This window comes from Bubalus kerabau, chromosome 3 (genome assembly GCF_029407905.1).
Source record: "Bubalus kerabau isolate K-KA32 ecotype Philippines breed swamp buffalo chromosome 3, PCC_UOA_SB_1v2, whole genome shotgun sequence".
NCBI lineage: Eukaryota > Metazoa > Chordata > Mammalia > Artiodactyla > Bovidae > Bubalus > Bubalus kerabau.
In genome coordinates, this window is record NC_073626.1 from 54,422,732 (window position 1) to 54,442,357 (window position 19,626).

Here is a 19,626-nt window from a genome sequence, read left to right on the forward strand (position 1 = left end):
CAATTTTTAAGAAGTCCAATTTATCCTATTTTTCTTTATTGAATTGTGCTTTTGGAGTTCTAGCTAAAAAATCTTTGTCTGACTTAAGGTCACAAAAGTTTTCCCCATGTTTTCTTCTAGAAGTTTTTAATTTTAGGTATATGAGTTAATCTTGGATATGATGCAAGATAATTCAGGTTCAAAGATCAAGGTATTCCCTTAGGCAAGGCTGAAGATTTCAGGCTATGGTATGTGGAATTTAGGCTATAGTCCTTTTTTCTGGACGGATTACTGGACATGTTGCACAGTCCATGCTTTAAACCAGATCTGAACAGAAGAACAGCTAGTTGGCCTAGGTAGAAAGTGAAGGATTTGGTTTAACTTTGTATATTAATGGTACAAGATAAGAATTTAAGTTCACTGTTTACCATATGGTTATTGAATTGTTCACAACCATTCACTGAAAAGACTATCTTTTCTCCAAAAACTTGTCTTTGAACATCTGTAAATTATTTAATGCAAACTGTGATGGACAAATCAAATTTCATTCTTCCATACTTATTGTGTCAGTATCTGCAAGTGCATTTTTGGACTGCCCATCCTGTTCTGCTCCACTGACATATTTCTCTCTTTACAGTACCTCACAGTCTTGATTACTGTATCTTTATAATGAGGCCTGAAGTAAGGTGGTATCAGCTCTCCAACTTTGCTCATTTTTAAAGTTTGTTTTTACTATTATAAGTACTTTGCATTTCCACATGAATTTTATAATCAGCTTGTCAATTTCTACACAAATTTTGAATGGGAAGGGGTTGAGTCGATAGGTTAATTTGGGAAAAACAACAAATTAACAATATTGAGTCTTCCAATCCATGAACACAGTATACTCCTCCATAATTTTAGGTCTTTTACAATTTCTCAGTAACATTTTTATAGATTTTTTTTTGTTGTCTTGTAAGTTATCTTATCTTTGGGTCAAATTTATTCCTTACTATTTCAATTTTAGGGGAAGGGTGCCATAAGTAGTATTTTAAAATTTCAATTTCTGATTGCATATGTAATATGTATAAAGACACACAATTGACTTTTTTTGATACAGGAATGTTTCCTTTGTCTACAACTGACTTTTATTTACTGATCTTCTATCCTGCAACTTTGCTAATCTCACCTCTTAATTCCAATAGCTTTTCTGTAGATACCATCAGATTTTCTACATAAATAATTATATTATGTGTAAATGGACAGTTTTAATTCTGAATATTTACTGGAAGGACTGATGCTGAAGCTGAATCTCCAATACTTTGGCCACCTGATGAAAACAGCTGACTCATTAGAAAAGACCCTGATGCTGAGAAAGATGGAAAGCAGGAGGAAAAGGAGATGACAGAGGACAAGATGGTTGGACGGCATGACCAACTCAATGGACATGAGTTCAAGCAAGCTCCAGGAGATAGTGAAGGACAGGGGAGTCAGGTGTGCTGCAGTCCATGGGGTCACAAGGAGTTGGACTGAGCGACGGAACAACAACAAATTCTCTTTCCAATTTGAATGCCTTTATCTCTCTGCATTGTTGTATTGCACTTGCTAAACCTGCTAAACAATGCTGAATACAACTGTGGACATCAGGGGACGTCCCTGTCTTGTTCCTGGAGACAGGAAAAGTGCTAGGTCTGCCACTATCAGGCACTATGTTAGTCCTAGGTTTAACAGAGATGTCCTGTATCAAGTTTAGGAAGTTTTCTTTCCTTCCTATATTGCTGAAAGTTTTTTTTATCAGAAACAAAGGTTAATCTGCCAAATGCTTTTCTGCCTTTCATCCATTGAGATAATCAAAATAATTTTTCTTTTTTATACTGATCAATTTTTTAATGTTAAAACAATTATTCAATTTCTGGCATAAACCTCACTTGGCCATACTACTTTATCCTTTTACATACTGCTAAGACTCAATTTTCTAAACTATTAAGAATTTTTACATCTATGTCAATGAAGGATATTGGTCTGTATTTTCCTAATAATATCTGAGTCTGATTTTGATATAAGAATATAACTGTCCCCACAAAATACTAAATTGGGGCAAATTCCCTTCTTCACTATTCTCAAATAGTTTGTGCAGAACTTGTATTATCTGTTACTTACATGTGTGGTAGAAATCACTAGTCATCTATATGGTCTTGAAGACTTATTTGTGGAAAATTTAATTTTTTAAATAGACACAGGGCTATTCAAGTCATCCTTCCTGAGTGAGCATTAAAGAATACGTGTCCTTTGAGGAACATGTCCATTTCATCTCAATAGTTAAATCCGTTTGCATAAAGTTATTCAACATACTTCATCTTTCAGTAACTACACATCTTCAGTGATGAAAACTCCCTCATTCCTGATATTCCTACACAGTCGTGTGTGTGTGTGTGTGTGTGTGTGTGTGTGTGTAGAGATAGATCAGTTTAAATGGAGGTTTTCATTGATTACACTTTCTCAAAGAACTGATTTATGTTTTCTTTCATTTTCTTCCATTTTTCTGTTTTCTATTTCTTGGATTCTTGCTCTGATCTTTCTTTCTTATTTCCTTCCTTCTGCTCACTTTATCTTTCTTATTCTAGTTTCTTAAAGTAGAAGCTGAGGTCATTGTTAGGGACCATTTTTCTTTTATAAAAAGGCATTTTATGCTGTAAGTTTCCTTCTAAGTACTGCTTTTTCTGGATCCTACATATTTTTACATGCTGTTTTCACTTTCACTCAGTTCAAAATTGTTTCTAATTTAGCTCTGATTCTTTCTTTGACCCATCAGTTATTTTAACATGTTTTACTTACTTTCCAAATAAATGGAGGATTATACGTTATTGATTTATTCAATTTCTAATCAATTCCATTGTGGTCAGAGAAAATCTTTTATATAACTTGAATCTTTTTGACTTGAGATTAGTTTTCTGGCCCAAATTATGATCTATATTAGCAGCTGTTCCATGTGTACTTAAAAAGAATGTCTTGTTAAGTAAGTAGTATTCTATTGTAATCAAGTTGGTCGATAAACTTGTTCAAGTCTCCTGACAGATTTCTATCCACCAACTCTAGCAGTTATTGAGTTGTTGTTCAGTTGCTAAGTCATGGCCAACTCTTTGCAACCCCGTGGACTGTAGCACTCCAGGCTTTCTTGCCTCTCAGTCTCCCCACAAGTGAGTGTCAGTGCTCACCTCTGGAGATCACTGAACACACTTTATCTCCTGTTACTCAATGCCTTGAGGGCTGCTGTTTCATGTGTCTTGCCTGGTGCTTTAGTTATTTCAGATGCAAAGGTCCTGTGACTCCAATGTGGCCTTTAGTTCCCATTACTTTTTAAAAGTTACTGAGTGTGGTTGTTTTGTGTAAAAAACTGTGTCATCTGTGTGTTCCTTTCCCCTCACTGCCATTTGCTCTGTATTTATAGGTATTTATAGGTTTAGCATCTGCATGTTCACAAAATGCCAGCTATTTGTGGAGAACTAGAACCAAGGTAAGCAGCCTCAGGGGAAAGAACAAGATGAAGCTCACCATACTTGGTAATCAGAAATCAAAATTCAGATTTGATGTCCCCCAACAGAGAGGTCATGTAGACGAGCCTAAATAATGTTACATGAATTATTTCTGCTAAATAAGTCACCAGGTTTGAGTAGATTATTGCAGATGTTGTCCTTAAAAACAAACTGCCAATATACTATACAAGCATTAGCACAAACAAAATCAAGAAAAGGAAAACATAACACTGAAAATGATGTTTTCACAAAATACCTTCTGTTGCCATGCCCCAACTTCCCATCTTCTGCTTCACCCCAAGAGTAAACTTCTCCTTCTGAAGAGAGGGCAAGACAGTGTTTTCCTCCTGAGTTCACAGCTACTTTCTTAATGAACACATGCTGAATGGATTCAAGTAATGTGGGGGTGGACACCGATTCTGTCCCTCCAACTCCTAGTCTGCCGCCCGCACCATACCCAGTGGCATATAGCTACAAGATAAAATAATACAGGCATCATATTTTTATCTAAGGATCCTATATTTCAATAATCAATAAATCAAATCAATGCCCTAGGTATTTTTACCACAGAAAAATGAAATTTAAAATTAAGACTTTATTTTTGCTTTATCAGAACTCTAAAAATTACAATTAATAGAAACCCCAAATTCAGAAAATGTATTTTGAAAATACGTCTTTTCCCTGGAAGTACTTCTATTTTTGTCTAGAATAGCAATTACAATTAATACCAAGAAAAGCAAAAAAAATTTAATTATCCACTATATTCAACCCCGGAGAAGGAAATGGCAACCCACTCCAGAATTCTTGCCTGGAGAATCCCATGGACAGAGGAGCCTGGCAGGCCACGGTCCATAGGGCTGCAGAGAGTCGGACACAACTGAAGCGACTAAGCACACATGCACACACTACATGCAAATGCCAAATAACACCTACACAAATATCCATAGGAAAAGTATACATATATCAATATTTCAGCAAAGCAATATATAAATCATATAGTAGAATATACTATTTTTTCATTCATTCTAGGTGGGTAATTCATTTAGGATATAAAATATCTTTATCATAAAAAAAAAAAGTCAAGACTGCCATTTCCAAATACATGTCAAACACCCCTCCTGTAACAATTTAAAGGCTGCTTCACATTGTTTCAACTGGCCTGCTGCACTGACACAACAGGAAGGAAACTTGAAGGCCCAAAACAAGAAGAAAAACCAAGAATTCAGACCGATAAAGGAGCCCAAAGTCAGTTTCCCCTGGGAATGTTTTGAGGATCTCAAGTGCACAGGGTGTGGGGGGTTAGGAGTCAAGCCCAAAGGGAAACTTTGCAAAAAGAAGAGGCTGAGAAGGGCTTCCTCTCACTCAGAATGAATGAGAACTAAGAAGAAAACAAAGAAAGTTGTCTTTCTCAACCTTAGGATTGAATGAAAGGGTGGAAAAAATCTCTCCTGAGAATTCATAACCACAAAACCTAGTCACTGAGTTGGTTTTCAGTCTGAATTAATGCTACCTATGGTCTAAATTCTGTAGGTAGAGAATTAATTTACAATGGCTTAGACCTGGAGTACCCTAAATTCTCTTTTGATTAGTGACTTTAGACCAGACCTCTAACACCACAAACTTCTTAACCAGCAGAGGCAGGAGAGAACACTACATGAAAAAGCAAACAAATGTGCTGGCTTCTCTTTTTCTCTTCATTTAGATACTGCCTGATCCCTCAGGCTCTGCCTGGAAACTTTCATGGGGCTATTTCCAGGCAGTTTTCTATGCTTCAAAAAGCTGTCCCATCCTTTCAGAGTCCTACTTCTTGCAGATATTTAACTAAGATGTTAATAGATTCTAATAGTTTTGGATATCATTTTTTAAAATGTGTCCATTAATTGCGTAACAAATCTAAATAAAAACAACAACAACAACAACAACAAAAACTAGGCCTCATCTCAAAGAATTTCTACATAAAATTTTCCAAGGAAAATAGTCAGGTCATAGTTTTAAAAATTCCCATTATCTAAGAGTGAAAAGAAACAAAGTCCAATATTATGTTTAAAGAAATAAAAGCTTGAAAGTATCCCCAAGGAATGAGAGACTGAGATAACACAAAGCAGAACCTCCAGAAATTAAAAAAATAGACTTTAAATTAAAAGCCCTGATGCATAAAAGAGTTATAAGCAGGTGAAGAAATATTAGAAAACTAGTATATGGCTCTGAGGAAATTATCCAGCATATGGCAAAGAAACACGGAAAGAGGAGGAAACAGAAAAGAAGAGAGAACTGGGAATAGACCTCTTCATTGAACATCAATTAGAACTCAGAGTTTTAAATACAGATCATAGAGAAAATATGGCTGAGAGGCAATATTTGAAAAAATAATGTCTGAGAATTTATCAGAATGTTAAAAGACCAGTTCCCTAGAACCAGAAAGCCCATCCCTCATCCCTCACCACCTGGTAAAAAAAAAACAATAAAAAAGGACAGGAAAAATAAAAAGAAATTGATATCTAAATATATCACAGTGAAAGTATAAGTCACTAAAGAAAGATTTTAGAAGCAGATGTTATACAAAGAAAGGATTTATACAAAGAAAGGATTTAACTTTCATTTGGGTAAAAATTAATCTGACTGCTGACATCCTAGGTCATGATCAAAGAGAGCCAAAAACCAGAAGAACAAAACTTTTAATAGACTGACTAAAAATAATGGTCAACTTAAAATTTTATACTCTGGGACATGGCTTGGATTACTACCCACAGGCCAAATCAGTCCCACCACCTGTTTTTTATTAAAAAAAGAAAAGTTTTATTAGAGCACAGGCACACTCACTCATTTTCATATTCACCACAAGCTGCTTTCATAATTGTAACAGAGATCAGACTGTATGATTCCCATAGCCAAAAAACACTATGGCAACCTTCACAGAAAAAGTTTGCAACACTGACCTAGAAAAAGGACAAAATTAAGATATTAAAAAAAAAAAAAATCCAATCAGGAGATTAACCAACAACAGACCCTCACTAAAAGAAACTGAAAATACATGTTTAAAGTATCAGTAGAAGGACTGACCACCTGCCCTGCCTCTTGAGAAATCTGTATGCAGGTCAAGAGGCAACAGTGAGAACTGGACATGGAACAACAGACTGGTTCCAAATAGGAAAAGGCTGTATATTGTCACCCATTTAACTTATATGCAGAGTGCATCATGAGAAACGCTAGGCTGGAATAAAGATTGCCGGGAGAAATATCAATAACCTCAGATATACAGATGACACCACCCTTATTATACAGTGAAGAAGATACGCAGATGACACCACCCTTATTATAAAGCAAAGAAGAACTAAAGAGCCTCTTGAAAGTGAAAGAGGAGAGTGGAAAAGTTGGCTTAAAGCTCAACATTCAGAAAACTAAGATCATGGCATCTGGTCCCATCACTTCATGGCAAACAGATGGGTAAACAGTGGAAACGGTGACAGACTTTATTTTGGGGGGCTCCAAAATCACTGTAGATGGTGATGCAGCCATGAAATTAAAAGATGCTTGCTCCTTGGAAGAAAAGTTATGACCAACCTAGACAGCATATTAAAAAGCAGAGACACTATTTTGTCAGCAAAGGTCTGTCTAGTCAAAGCTATGGTTTTTCCAGTAGTCATATGGATGTGAGAGTTGGACTATAAAGAAAGCTGAGCACCAAAGAATTGATGCTTTTTCACTGTGGTATTGGAGAAGACTCTTGAGAGTCCCTTGGACTGTAAGGAGATCCAACCAGTCCATCCTAAAGGAAGTCAGTCCTGAATATTCATTGGAAGGACGGACGCTGAAGCTGAAGCTGCAATCCTTTGGCCACCTGATGTGAAGAACTGTCTCATTTGAAAAGACCCTGATACTGGGAAAGATTGAAGGCAGGAGGAGAAGGGGATGACCGAGGATGAGATGGTTGGATGGCATCACTGACTCAATGGACATGAATTTGAATAAACACCGGGAGTTGGTGATGGACAGGGAGGCCTGGCGTGCTGCAGTCCATGGGGTCACTGAGCGATTGAACTGAACTGAGAAGGAAAATTATCCCAGATAATCCAGGACATAAGAAATAACTGGTGAGAAAAGATGTGTATAACATTTGGGTAAATCCAGAAAACTATATGGTCTATATAAAAAAACAATAATAATAATGTTTATCATTAGGGACACAGGTTAGGGCTAAAACGCAGAATAAAAAAGGATCAGCCTTTCTTATTTGGGAGGAGTACAGAAATACTGACTAACTTTAGATTTTAAATATGTCAAAACAACCAGAAAACTCCAGGAAACAGAAAAAGAGAGCTACTTCAACCCTTGATACTTCTGGGTAGCATGACCTTGATACTTCTGGCGGGTAGCCTCTGATTTGCTTCCCAGAGTCCCTGCTTGAAGGATTCCCACCCCTATGTAATCCCTCCTTAGATGTGGGCTGAGCCCAGTGACACTCTCCTAATGGATAGAATACAGCAACAGCGATGACATGTCACTTCTGCATTAGCTTGCACAAGACTGTGACTTCTGTCTAGCTCGCAGGCTCTCCTGCTTTGACAAAGCCAGCTGACATGTTGTAAGATGGCAAAGAGCTGAAGGCAACCTCAGCCAATAGGTCATGGCAAGCTGAATCTTCCTCAGGCCAGTCCTGCAGCAACTGCAGCCTGATGAGAGAGTCTAGGTTAGAGAACCAACCTAAGCCACCCAGACAGACTGTGACACTATAAATTTGTATTGTTTTATGTAAACTGTTGTAAGTTAAATAGATAATACAGTATCATAACCTGACGTGCAATGGGCAAGACAAATAAATATATTATGATGATCACACTCATGACCCTGGGTGTCCCTAAAATTCCAAACACAAACCAATATGTGTGTGTGTGTGTGTGTGTGTGTGTGTGTATACACAGATGTGTGTGTGTATATATATATAAATATTTATAAATATATAAATAAAACAGAACCTAACCAAGTAAGGTTTCTTCAATGAATGCAAGACTGTTTGATACAGGAAAAGCAGTCAATCTAATTCACTATATTAATCTTTGGCCCCCTGATACAAAGAGCTGACTCACTGGAAAAGACCCTGAGGGCAGGAGAAGGGGGTGACAGAGGATGAGACGGCTGGACAGCATCACTGACTCAGTGGACATGACTGAGTTTTGAAGAAACTCCAGGAAATAGTGAAGGACAGGAATGCTGCAGTCCATACAGTTGCAAAGAGTTGGCCATGACTTAGCGACTAAACAACAACATGAGGAGAAAAACATCTGTATGTTAGTGTTTTAAATGTAGAAAGATGTTTGACAAAAGTCAATATCCATTCATAACTAGAAAAAGATGCAAACTTCCTTAATTTGATAAAGGGCATCTGTCAGGAAGCATTTAACAGGAGGCTTCCTGTGTGCTGTTTTGGATCTGTCATGAATCCTCTGTCCCTTATTAATTCCTGAATATTCAGGAATTAAGTGGAGTAGCAAACTACTCCCAGGGGCTTAGGAATGCATGCATTTCCTTTGTTAGTTTTTCCATACAGTGATAAGTAACTATTTACGACCTTCTTCCTTTTTATGAACCATACAGTAAAAGTGATTATTTACAACCCTCTCTCTTTCATATGGATGACCTCATGTTTCCTTGATAACTTGTAAGTTTTGATTTTATCTCTGCTGGAAATAGCTACCTTGTAAGAGAGTATAAATACCCACACAATGTTGAATAAAACACCTTTGCTCCATCAGAGCTTTGGGCCCCGTGTCTTCTTTCTCTCTCTCTCTCCCTCTCTTTCTCTCTCTCTCTTTCAGGCTAATTCTCTGGAGTACAGAGGCCCTCTGGGTTCACTTTCCTGCCTGGGCTTTTAAGATCCTCTCCAGAAGGTGCTCTGCCCCTTCACCCCTTCGAGAGGGCGCCTGAGGCCTTTGTGAACAGAGCAAGCCCCATGTCAGGGACTTCACTGGTTTTCTGCGTAAACCAAGGAATATCAGCCTCTTTCTCTCTCCTTTACTTTCTTATCGCCGACTCCAGACCACCAGGTTCCAGTCCATTTAAGGACTTCAACAGGCATCTATCAAAACCTCACAGTGTGTGAAGGATCCCATCACAGTGTTTCTTTTGCAGCCTAAATTAAGACAAAAAGAAGGTCCATTACCACCACCCCTGTTCAGTATTATACTGCAATTCGACCCAGCCCAATTAGCTCCATTTCTCTGTAAAAGACAGGTGAACTGAAAAGGAATGAACAAAATTTATCTCAGAACATGAATTTACAAAGATGATACAAAACAGTTTGAGATACTAAGAAAGAAGAATATAATAAAGTCACTAGACATATGGGCTACCCTTTGGATGAGGGCTTCCCTTGTGGCTCATTTGGTAAAGAATCCATCTGCAATGCAGGAGACCTGGGTTTGATTCCTGGGTTGGGAAGCTGTTCCAGAGGAGGGAACAGCTACTCACTCCAGTATTCTGGCCACGGAGAATGCCATGGACTGTATGGGATTGCAAAGAGTTGGACATGACTGAGCGACTTTCACTTTCACTAGACATACAGTCAATATATATATATCAACTATTTCCACGTTATCAGTAGAAATTTTTTAAAAGACAGCATTATGGGAAAACTTCCAAGACGGTGATAGAATAAGATGGGAAAGTCACCTTCCTCTCCACAAATATATCAAAAATACATCTACATATGGAACAACTCCTAAAGAACACCTTCTGAATGCTGGCAGAAGACCCAGACTTTCAAACAGGCAAGCCAATCTCCTTAGAATGAGGTAGGTCAAAAGATAAAGGTTAAAAAAAAAGAGACAAAGGATTTCAGGATAGGGACCTGAGCTCTGGGGAGACAGCTGTAAAGGAGGAAAAGTTTCCACACACTCGGAAACCCCTCATGGAAGGCGGGGCAGGGGGAAGCTTCAGAACCTCAGAAGGGAACACAATGGCGGGGGCTCGGAAGGCAAAATGGAGAGAACTCACCACAGAGATAGCTGCCAAACATTACTTCCCAGGTGAGAAGCTGCTCACGCTGCTGGCCTAGAACAAATCGGGGCTGAGTGTTGAGGCTCAAGCTTTGAATCTCAGGGAGAGGTCCTGATTTGGCTAACTGTGAGAATACTCTGAGGATGTTAGTAGGACACAGCTGAGGGAGTCCAGGGAAAAAACTGAGCATCCCAGAGAGACAAAATATCGTTGCCACTGGAACACTCCTCCAACTCCTACTCCATGCATTTGCAGACAGCTGTGTGTGCCCAGGTGGTGGCTGCCAAAACCAGCAAAACTGGAAGGAGAGCCAGAGGCAGAATGTGACATGACTGCAGTTTACATAAACATAAGTGACTAGACGCTGCCAAAACCAGGGTAAGGGCCTGAGGCAGCAGACAAAAAGCCGTCACTGCAGTCCTGACCCCAGAGGCGGCAGCTGCCAACGGCTGTGAGCAGGCACAGGTTACTGCCCAACCCACACTGGGAGTCTAAGCAGCTTGGTTCTTCCAAGGGACCCACGAATTGAGGTATATTCCTCTGGGAGAGCACATGACCCGCCTCAGACTATGACAACGTCTGGCAAGTCTAACGCCACAGGCACTACTTAGTACATCCTAATTGTGGCTGCCACATTCCACCCTCTCCACAGCCCAAGGGAACAAGTGGGCCCTAATAAGCCTTAGCCTTCTCCACCTCTTGCCTGGCTAAGGAACAAACACTGGACGATAGCCTATAAGCAGAGCTAATCGATCAAAATCACTAGAGTTGATCAACGAATATAACAGTCATAGGATATATTAATAAAATTAATATACAGAAATACCTTGCATTCCTATACACTAACAGTGAAAAATCAGAAAGAGACATTAAGGAAACAATCCCATTCACCACTGCAACAAAAAGAACAAAACTCCTAGGAATAAACCAACTTAAAAAGACAAAAGACTTGTATGCAGAGAACTATAAGACACTGATGAAAGAAATCAAAGACGACACAGAAAGATGGAGAGCTATTCCATGTTCTTGGAAGAATCAACATCATGAAACTGACTATACTACTCAAAGCAGATTCAATGCAATCCCTATCAAACTACCAATGGTATCTGTCACAGAACTGGAACACAGAATTTCACAATTTGTATGTAAACACAAAAGACCCCAAATAGACAAAGCAACCTTGAGAAAGAAAAAAAAGCTATAAGAATCAACATTCCTGACTTCCGACTATACTACAAAGCTACAGTCATCAAGATAGTATGGTTGGCACAAAAAACAAAAATATAGACCAATGGAATAAGATAGAAAGCACAGAGACAACCCATGCATCTATGGGCATCTATCTTTGACAAATGACACAAGAACATACAATGGAGAAAAGACAGCCTCTTCAATAAGTGGTGCTGGGAAAACTGGACAGCTACACGTGAAAGAACAAAACTAGAACACCTCCTAAGACATACACAAAAATAAACTCAAAATGGATTAAAGATCAGAAACTATAAAGCTCCTAGAGGAAAACATAGGCAGCACACTCCTTGACATAAATCACAGTTAAGATCCTCTATGACCCACCTCCTAGAAAAATGGAAATTAAAACAAAATAAACAAGTAGGACCAATTAAACTTGTAAGTTTTTGTACATCAAAGGAAACTATAAACAAGGATAAAATAATTGCAATTATTTTCTCCGAACTCTCAGAATGGAAGAAAACAGCTGCAATCCAAAATATACAAGTAGCTCATGCAGCTCAATATCAGAAAAACAAACAACCCAATCAAAAAATGGGTGAAATATCTAAACAGACACTTCTCCAAAGACATACAGATGGCCAACAAACACATGAAAAGATGCTCAACATTGTTCATTATTAGAGAAATGCAAATCAAAACTACAATGAGTTATCACCTCATACCAGTCAGAATGGCGATCAGCAAAACATTTACAAACAACAAATGCTGGAGAGGGTGTGGAGAAAAGGGAACCCTCTTGCACTGTTGGTGGGAATGTAAATTGATACAGCCACTATGGAAGACAGTATGGAGATTCCTTAAAAAGCTAGTCTTATTCCAACTACCAGATAAGCCAGCAATCCCACTACTAGACATATATCCTAAGAAAACCATAATTGAAGAAGACACATGTGTTCACTGCAGTACTATTTACAGTAGCTAGGACATGGAACCAACCTAGATGTCCACTGACAGGTGACTGGATAAAGAAGCTGTGGTACATATATATAATGGATTATTACTCAGCTACAAAAAAAGAACGTATTTGAGTCAGTTTTAATGAAGGGGATGAACCTAGAGCCTATTATACAGAGAGAAGTAAGTCAGAGAAAAACAAATATTGTATATTAACACATATATATGAAATCTTTTATAGACGGTACTGATGAACCTATCTGCAGGGGAGCAATGGAGCGGCAAACATAGAGATAAGACATGTGGGCACAGTGGGGGAAGGAGAGGGAGGGATGAACTGAAACAGTAACACTGAAGCATATACAGCACCATATGTAAAACAGATGGCCAGTGCAAATGTATGACGCAGGGAGCTCAAACCCAGTGCGCTGTGACGATCTAGAGCAGTGGGATGCGGTGGGAGGTGGGAGGGAGGTCCAAGAAGGAGGGGACATGTGTATACCTATAGATGATCATGTTGATGGACAGCAGAAACTAACACAATAATATAAAGCAATTACCATCCAATTAAAAAATTTTTAAAAGACAGCATTATGATAGCAGACAAAAAAGTAATACATACATCATATGAACTGATATGCAAATAACTATAATACACTTTGGTATGTATGCTGCATTTCAAAGTAAAAAATTCTAAAAATCATAGAATACATTAAAGATTATACAGAAATACTATAGAATTTATGGCATACTGCTTTCAGTATACCATGAATACTATTAATCGAGATAATATTTTAGTACACAATCCTTATACACACTATGAACTAAACTGCTCTCTAGCCACAGCTGTCTCGCAGTTTTGATGTCAGTGTGACACAGAAAATACACCTTCTTACCTTCCCATCAGCTGTCACTGCAAAGAGCGTCTGCTCTCCTCCAATTAGTTGCACAGGTCTGAGGGCTGCAAGGGCTTCACACGGCGTAGGGACTTTAACTTTTGCACCTTCAATGCCCCCAAGCTGACCCCTATGATTATGACCCCATCCATAAATTGTTCCACTGCCACCAGCAGAAAGAGTCCAGTCATCTGGTCGCCTGTAACAAACATTAAAAAACAATTGACATGGGAAAGAACTCCATGTTAAGCACCATTTTCCCACAGACAATATTAATTCTTGTTTTGGCTACAGTCAACCTGTTCATCCACTGCACAAGCTGTTCATCTTGCTCTCTTCTAAAAATGCTGTGACTCTCATGGAGAACATCCATGTTTTCGCCATCTGCCATTAGTTCACGAATTTTCTTAGCCACCTGGACAATATTATTATGAGATTATAAATCAAGCACTCATCTCTCAGGAATAAAATAAATAATACTAAGGCAAGAAGACAGGAGAGGAGGTCTTCCCAACCAAGAAAATGAGGGAATGCCAACACTGTGATTTTAGGGTTAATAATCAAAACCAAGATTATATTACATTGAAGATATTTTAAAATGTCTAGGCAGTATCATTATATCTTTACTAAAAACAAACTTTAACTGAAATTCAGTGTTATTCATTTTCAACTATGCGCTTCTTTTTTTATGATATTCCTTGCCAAGACAGATGTTACTATCTTGTAACACTGGCATCTTTTTACACTATAAAAGAAGACACTGTGCATCCCCAAAGAGGTTCCAAAATAAGGTACAATACCTCATCGAGAAACAGACGGGGCAGCGACGTTCTCTTGTCCAGGGCCACAGCAACACGGGAGGCCATGCAGTACCTCCGGAACCAAGCCCACTTGTGTGTTTCAGCACAGCACGGGAGCGTGTCTAATTCCAGGTCACAAGCAAGAGCTACTAGCACCTGCAGCCAGCAAAAATTAACAACACAGGGACACTCAGACACAGCGAACATTCTACTTCACCAGCACTGCATGCCAAAGACAGCCCCCATGCAGGCTCTCTGTGGGTCTTCCTTCACAATTCCTCACTCCAGATAACTGCCACATGCCCAGCAAGGGGCGTGGCATCACCAATGATGTGGATTATTCCTACCCAGTTCCTAGTGATGCACCTGACAACAGGAACCCAGATCAGACCACGGCTACAATACTTGCCACCTAAGTAAAAGCATCTAAAAGCGCACTGTTATTAAAGCACAAGAGCTTAGACCACACAGTCTTGAAACTGTTTCACATTCACCATCAGTACCTATACCTGTTCTCAGGGATGCCTGATATTTGATGTACTGTACTTGAGAGCTGTCAAGCTCTCTGTGGTTCTCTCACCACCTCAAAACAAGCCAAGAATTACCTTAAAGAATGGGCTGTGCAGTAGCTGCTTGCCACCTCTCACAATAGGATCTTCATATTCAAACTGCCTTTGCAAAGCTTCTGGAAGGCCTTTCACCAAAGCAGCAAGAGCACTGCCTGAAAAACTCTTTTAAGAAAACAACAAAATTATAGCCCATACTAGGAAACCAAATTCAGAAGAGTTGAGTTGATGTTTTGTTTCTATGAGTCAAATGTTTAATTATACTGATACTATTCTCCCCTAAAACAAGTGATTGATATTTATAAATGGGAAAAAAATCTAAAAAGACATAATGAATACTGAAATTAAAAAGAAGAGCATGAAAATTCACTTCAGAATATTTGGTCTTAATTTCAGTATAACAAAAACAGTTCTCCCAGGGAACCAGAAAGGAATTTCTGCTTCACAAACCTCCATCTCCAACATGGTTAAGATAAGCATTCTTTTAACAATAACTACTTCATCCAGCAAAACAAAGGGGATGTGGTGAGTTAGACTCATAAAGCTATTCTCATAGCCATCTATATGGGGCTGTTTCTATAATCAAAGTCCAGCCTGCACTCAGTATAATAGCAACATAAAGGAGTCTGAATGCAAGAAAGGCTATCTTAGTCCTATGTGAAATTTCCCAACTCTTCTGTGATTAAGAAGTTAAAATAATTAAAGCAACATTTTAGTCCCAAAGGGTCACACACCTAGAAACTATAATGTAATGTTTCATACCAGAGCTCTTGTTTCCCCATCATTATCTCCAAGTAGCCTGTTTATGTTAATTGATTGTCCAAATTCAGTTGTAAGAAGCTTCCTCAGTCTCTGAAGGGCCCACATTCTGTGACTGGCAGCTGAAATGAGAAGACAGAAAAGTCAGAGGATGACCATTCTTCTCAAGAAGTAAGACAGACCTGACAACAGAGGTGCCACTTACCCAAGGCACTCAGCTGTGCACAAGCTGCCAGGGATGCTGCAAGGCGGGGGATGATGCTTCTGTTTGAGGCAAGGTTGAGCCGGAAGTCCAACAAACAAGTTACCAAGTCCATGGACGGGCACGAGAGGACACAGCGATCAGAAAGTAGGTCTTTAGGGCCTGAAGAAAGGTAATTATAAATGTCCCCTTGTTGGGCAGGGCAACAGCTACCCCACAAGGAGATTCACCCAAAGTTGAGTGCGTCATCCACATGGATGCCATGGCTAGAGGGCTGCACCACTGTCGTGTCACATGACTACGCTCCGCGCACTGACATTTCACCTGAGATCTCACATGGCTGAAGAACCACAACCAGCAACAGCTGGAAGACTTTGGGTGAAAACAGAGAGCCACACCCCAACAGCCAGAAAGTGACGCGGCTCATGCAGTTCTGAGCCTTGATGTGGTGGGGCCTTGGGCAGTGCTGGGTCCCAACACAACAGAAGGTAGACTACAAGCACCAAGTGAAAATATGTGTGTATTTCCCTTGCTTGGATCACCAACCCCCCTCCTCACCTGCAGCTGGCATGATGGGGTAGACTGTGAAGCGCCAGCCCCACCCATTCACAGACCCATCACTGATGAACTTCCACTTCAACTCATCCCCTGGGATGCGCAGTTCGCTGGACCAGTCAGACCATTCCCGGCCTGGGGGACAAAAGCACACTGGTGGCGGGTTTACCCATCATCAGATCAACATCAACTTCCTTAGATACAAAGTCACTCACACCCCGTCTGAACGACAGCTGGCTCCTCCAGCCCACTGCCCAGGTGCGTCCACACCAAGGCCTTCAGCTCACACTGCAGCGAGCAACTGCGAAGCAGAGGACAGGTAGGCAGTGCCCCAACAGAAGACACTCAAACACAACCACAATGCTATGTGAGAGGCCCACAGAGCCAGTTCGTGCTCACACCAGGGTCAGGGCCTACAGAAGTTTCTTTGAGAGGGTCTGATGTAATGGTTATTACCCAGGCAGCCAAAGAGAAAGCCTCCGTCTTCCTCAAAGGGGAAGCAAGTGTTCAGAGACACAGGGCCCCCAATGAAGCACAGGGGCGGTTCAGCACACATGAGCCACTCTCCAGAGAGAGGAGAGTAGCCTGCCAGAGCTTGGGGTGCCCTGGAGAGGAGCTGGGCAGACAAGCTTACGGTGTGCCACCCCAAATGAGCTTCCACTTAGAGGAGCCATCAGGCAGCAGTGTGGGAGTAACCTGGAAGGGATCCTGTTGGAAGCAGAGAAACTGGAAACATGTCAGAACACTACTGCATACTACAGTGACATCTGTCAAAAAAAAAAAAAAAAAATCCGTGCTCATCTGTGATACCCCTTCATCCAAAGTAACCTCTTGTGAGTAAAATTCCACTGGCACACAGCCAGGCCCATCATTTATATTTGGTCTGTGACTGCCTTTGCTACAAAGGCAAAGGGGAGTAATTATGTTAGGAAACGTTCATTGACCCTGGCTCCAGATGAAGAATAAAGATACCTGAAGAGATCTGCACACACAGACACACATACACCTGCACTGATGATTCTAAAAAACACAGTGAAGGGCATTTATCAAGCCCCTAGACAGAGTGATTCACTCTTGCTCAATCTCAGGGAGCACATCAGAGCAGGGAGAGGCCCAAAGGAGACCCCTCCCATCTACTCCAGTACTGTCCACCACGCGCACACAACACTTACTCAGAGGGGAGCCTAACTCCTCACAGCAATCAATTAAAAAATAAAACCTTTAAGAAGCCTTGTAGTATGTCAACCTTTACCGTGCATGAGTCTGACAATCCCAAACACCTTACAGCACCATCTCCACTGTCTAGGTGAGGCTGGGCCCTCCCGACAACCAGTGCCCCCAACAAGGACCGGCAGTCGTACTGGACACCAGTAGTCCCACCCATCGGTGGGGAGGTACATGCATCACTTGAATAAATCATCTTACTGAAAGCACAGGGGGCAAATAGATAAAACCTACTGTATTTTGCAGTTAGGTCACTTATTGTTCTCTCGTGAAGTCGCACGTGAGAATGAAGCAGTAATGTGCTAATGGTTTCTACAAAAGCAAGCTCAACTCCTCTTCCTACCTGACCGCACGGAGACAATCCTGTTGACACCATCCATAACTGTGAGAGGGTCATGGCGCCTTTCGGTGGAGCACTGCCGGTCAAACTCCACCCTGAGTCCCTCTGCACCTGGAAGACAAGTAGGCACAAAAACAAGGTAACACTCCCAGTCAACATACCACAGACAGGGCCAAAGCCATACCACACAGAAGCAGTGAGTCTAAAATGATGTGCAACAGCCAACGAAAAGCAGAAAGGAAGAACTAACCTCAAAAAATAAGGACTCCTCTCACTCCAACTCTGCCTCCCACAAAATAATTCACCCATGATGAAACAACAGAAGACACTCTCTCTTGGCCAACTAGTTTTGTGGTCTCACTTCTGGAAAGATTTTCATGCTATAGCCCTAACCAGATGACCAAGCTTTATTATCCTGCTCCCCCACATTTTAAAAGCCATATAAAATCATGTCCACCAAGAATTTAGCATTAGATCTCGAGTCTTCTCTGGAACAAATTAGCTTAGAAAAGAATCAGTGAAGGCTATGACCTGGGTTACGGTGGAGGGAAAAGGTTGGCAAAACAACTATAAAATCACTCAAAATAGTAAGAAACAATGATTCCAGGGCTCTTCAAATCAATTCAAGGCGAACAACAAGCTGAGAAGAGTTCATTCACGGAAAAACTGCGCAACTCAGGTAGGGACAGTGAGAGCCTATGTGTTCTCGCCTAGGACTGCCCTGTGCGGCTGCAGCTTAACTTTACCAGGATGGGACTCTGTCTCCAGTGACCTCATGCTAACTGGTGCAAAGCAGGCACAGTGCCTGGGCAGAGATCCTAAAAGTCAGAGAGTGGGGAGGGTAACTGAGGACATACAAAAAAGCTTGCATCTTTGCTGGCTTGAGAATGTGGTGTGGCTGGGCGGGTGCCAGACATGAGAACTAGCCAGAAATCTAACAAGAAGATTCTGGAAGTCAGAGAACAGAGAAGGACTCAATGAGGACGTCATGGAGGCCTGGGTGACTCGAGGCACATGTCCTCAAGAAAACGGAGAGTTGGGTGTGCGTGTGCATGTGCACGTGTGTGTGCACTCGCGCACACACACACAGGAAAACTGCCAAAACACTGACTTCCACGCCCTCCCTTGCTTCCACCCACAGAGATCCATCCACAGATGGGGAAATGAGCAGGCTAAATCAAGCAGATATGGAACAAAGCCTAAAAGTCAGGCTAGAAAACAAAAATCAAAATTATAAAGTAAGCTAGGATATCAGTGAATATGTGATGCAGGGAAGAGATTTTAGAGAGTAATTCCAGGCATCTTACAAAATTAATACACAAAACCACCATAGAAACCCAGCAACAATTACAAATCTTTTTTAAAAACTCAGAAACCAAATGTCACAACAGAATCTAAAATGTCTACGTTTTCAACAAAATATAATGAGATATGCAAAAACACTGAAAAATGTGAGTCATACGCGGGAAGAAAATCAGACAACAGAAGCTGACCCTAATGGGCCAGATGCTGAACTGAGTAGGCAATGAGTTCAAAACTATAATAAATATGTTCAAAGAATTCACAAAAACAGTGAAAACATGATAACAAAGGAAAATAAAATAACAATGACTCTGGGTCCTTAGACCTTTTTGTATAGTTCTGTGTATTCT

The 19,626-nt window shown here is 40.5% G+C and overlaps 1 protein-coding gene across 6 annotated transcripts in view; it reads right to left on the reverse strand.

Annotated features, from left to right (window-relative positions):
- Positions 1-19,626, reverse strand: part of HERC2 (HECT and RLD domain containing E3 ubiquitin protein ligase 2) — a 238,564-nt gene that overhangs the window by 23,221 nt on the left and 195,717 nt on the right. For all 6 annotated transcript variants that reach the window (XM_055571827.1, XM_055571826.1, XM_055571828.1 and 3 more), the window contains 9 exons: positions 17,978-18,085; positions 16,414-16,545; positions 15,859-16,017; positions 15,657-15,775; positions 14,934-15,059; positions 14,329-14,484; positions 13,828-13,943; positions 13,529-13,727; positions 3,748-3,962 (listed from right to left, as the gene is read on the reverse strand). In XM_055571827.1, the coding sequence (XP_055427802.1) occupies positions 3,748-3,962; positions 13,529-13,727; positions 13,828-13,943; positions 14,329-14,484; positions 14,934-15,059; positions 15,657-15,775; positions 15,859-16,017; positions 16,414-16,545; positions 17,978-18,085 (1,330 nt within the window). The remainder of the gene's footprint in view (positions 1-3,747; positions 3,963-13,528; positions 13,728-13,827; positions 13,944-14,328; positions 14,485-14,933; positions 15,060-15,656; positions 15,776-15,858; positions 16,018-16,413; positions 16,546-17,977; positions 18,086-19,626) is intronic.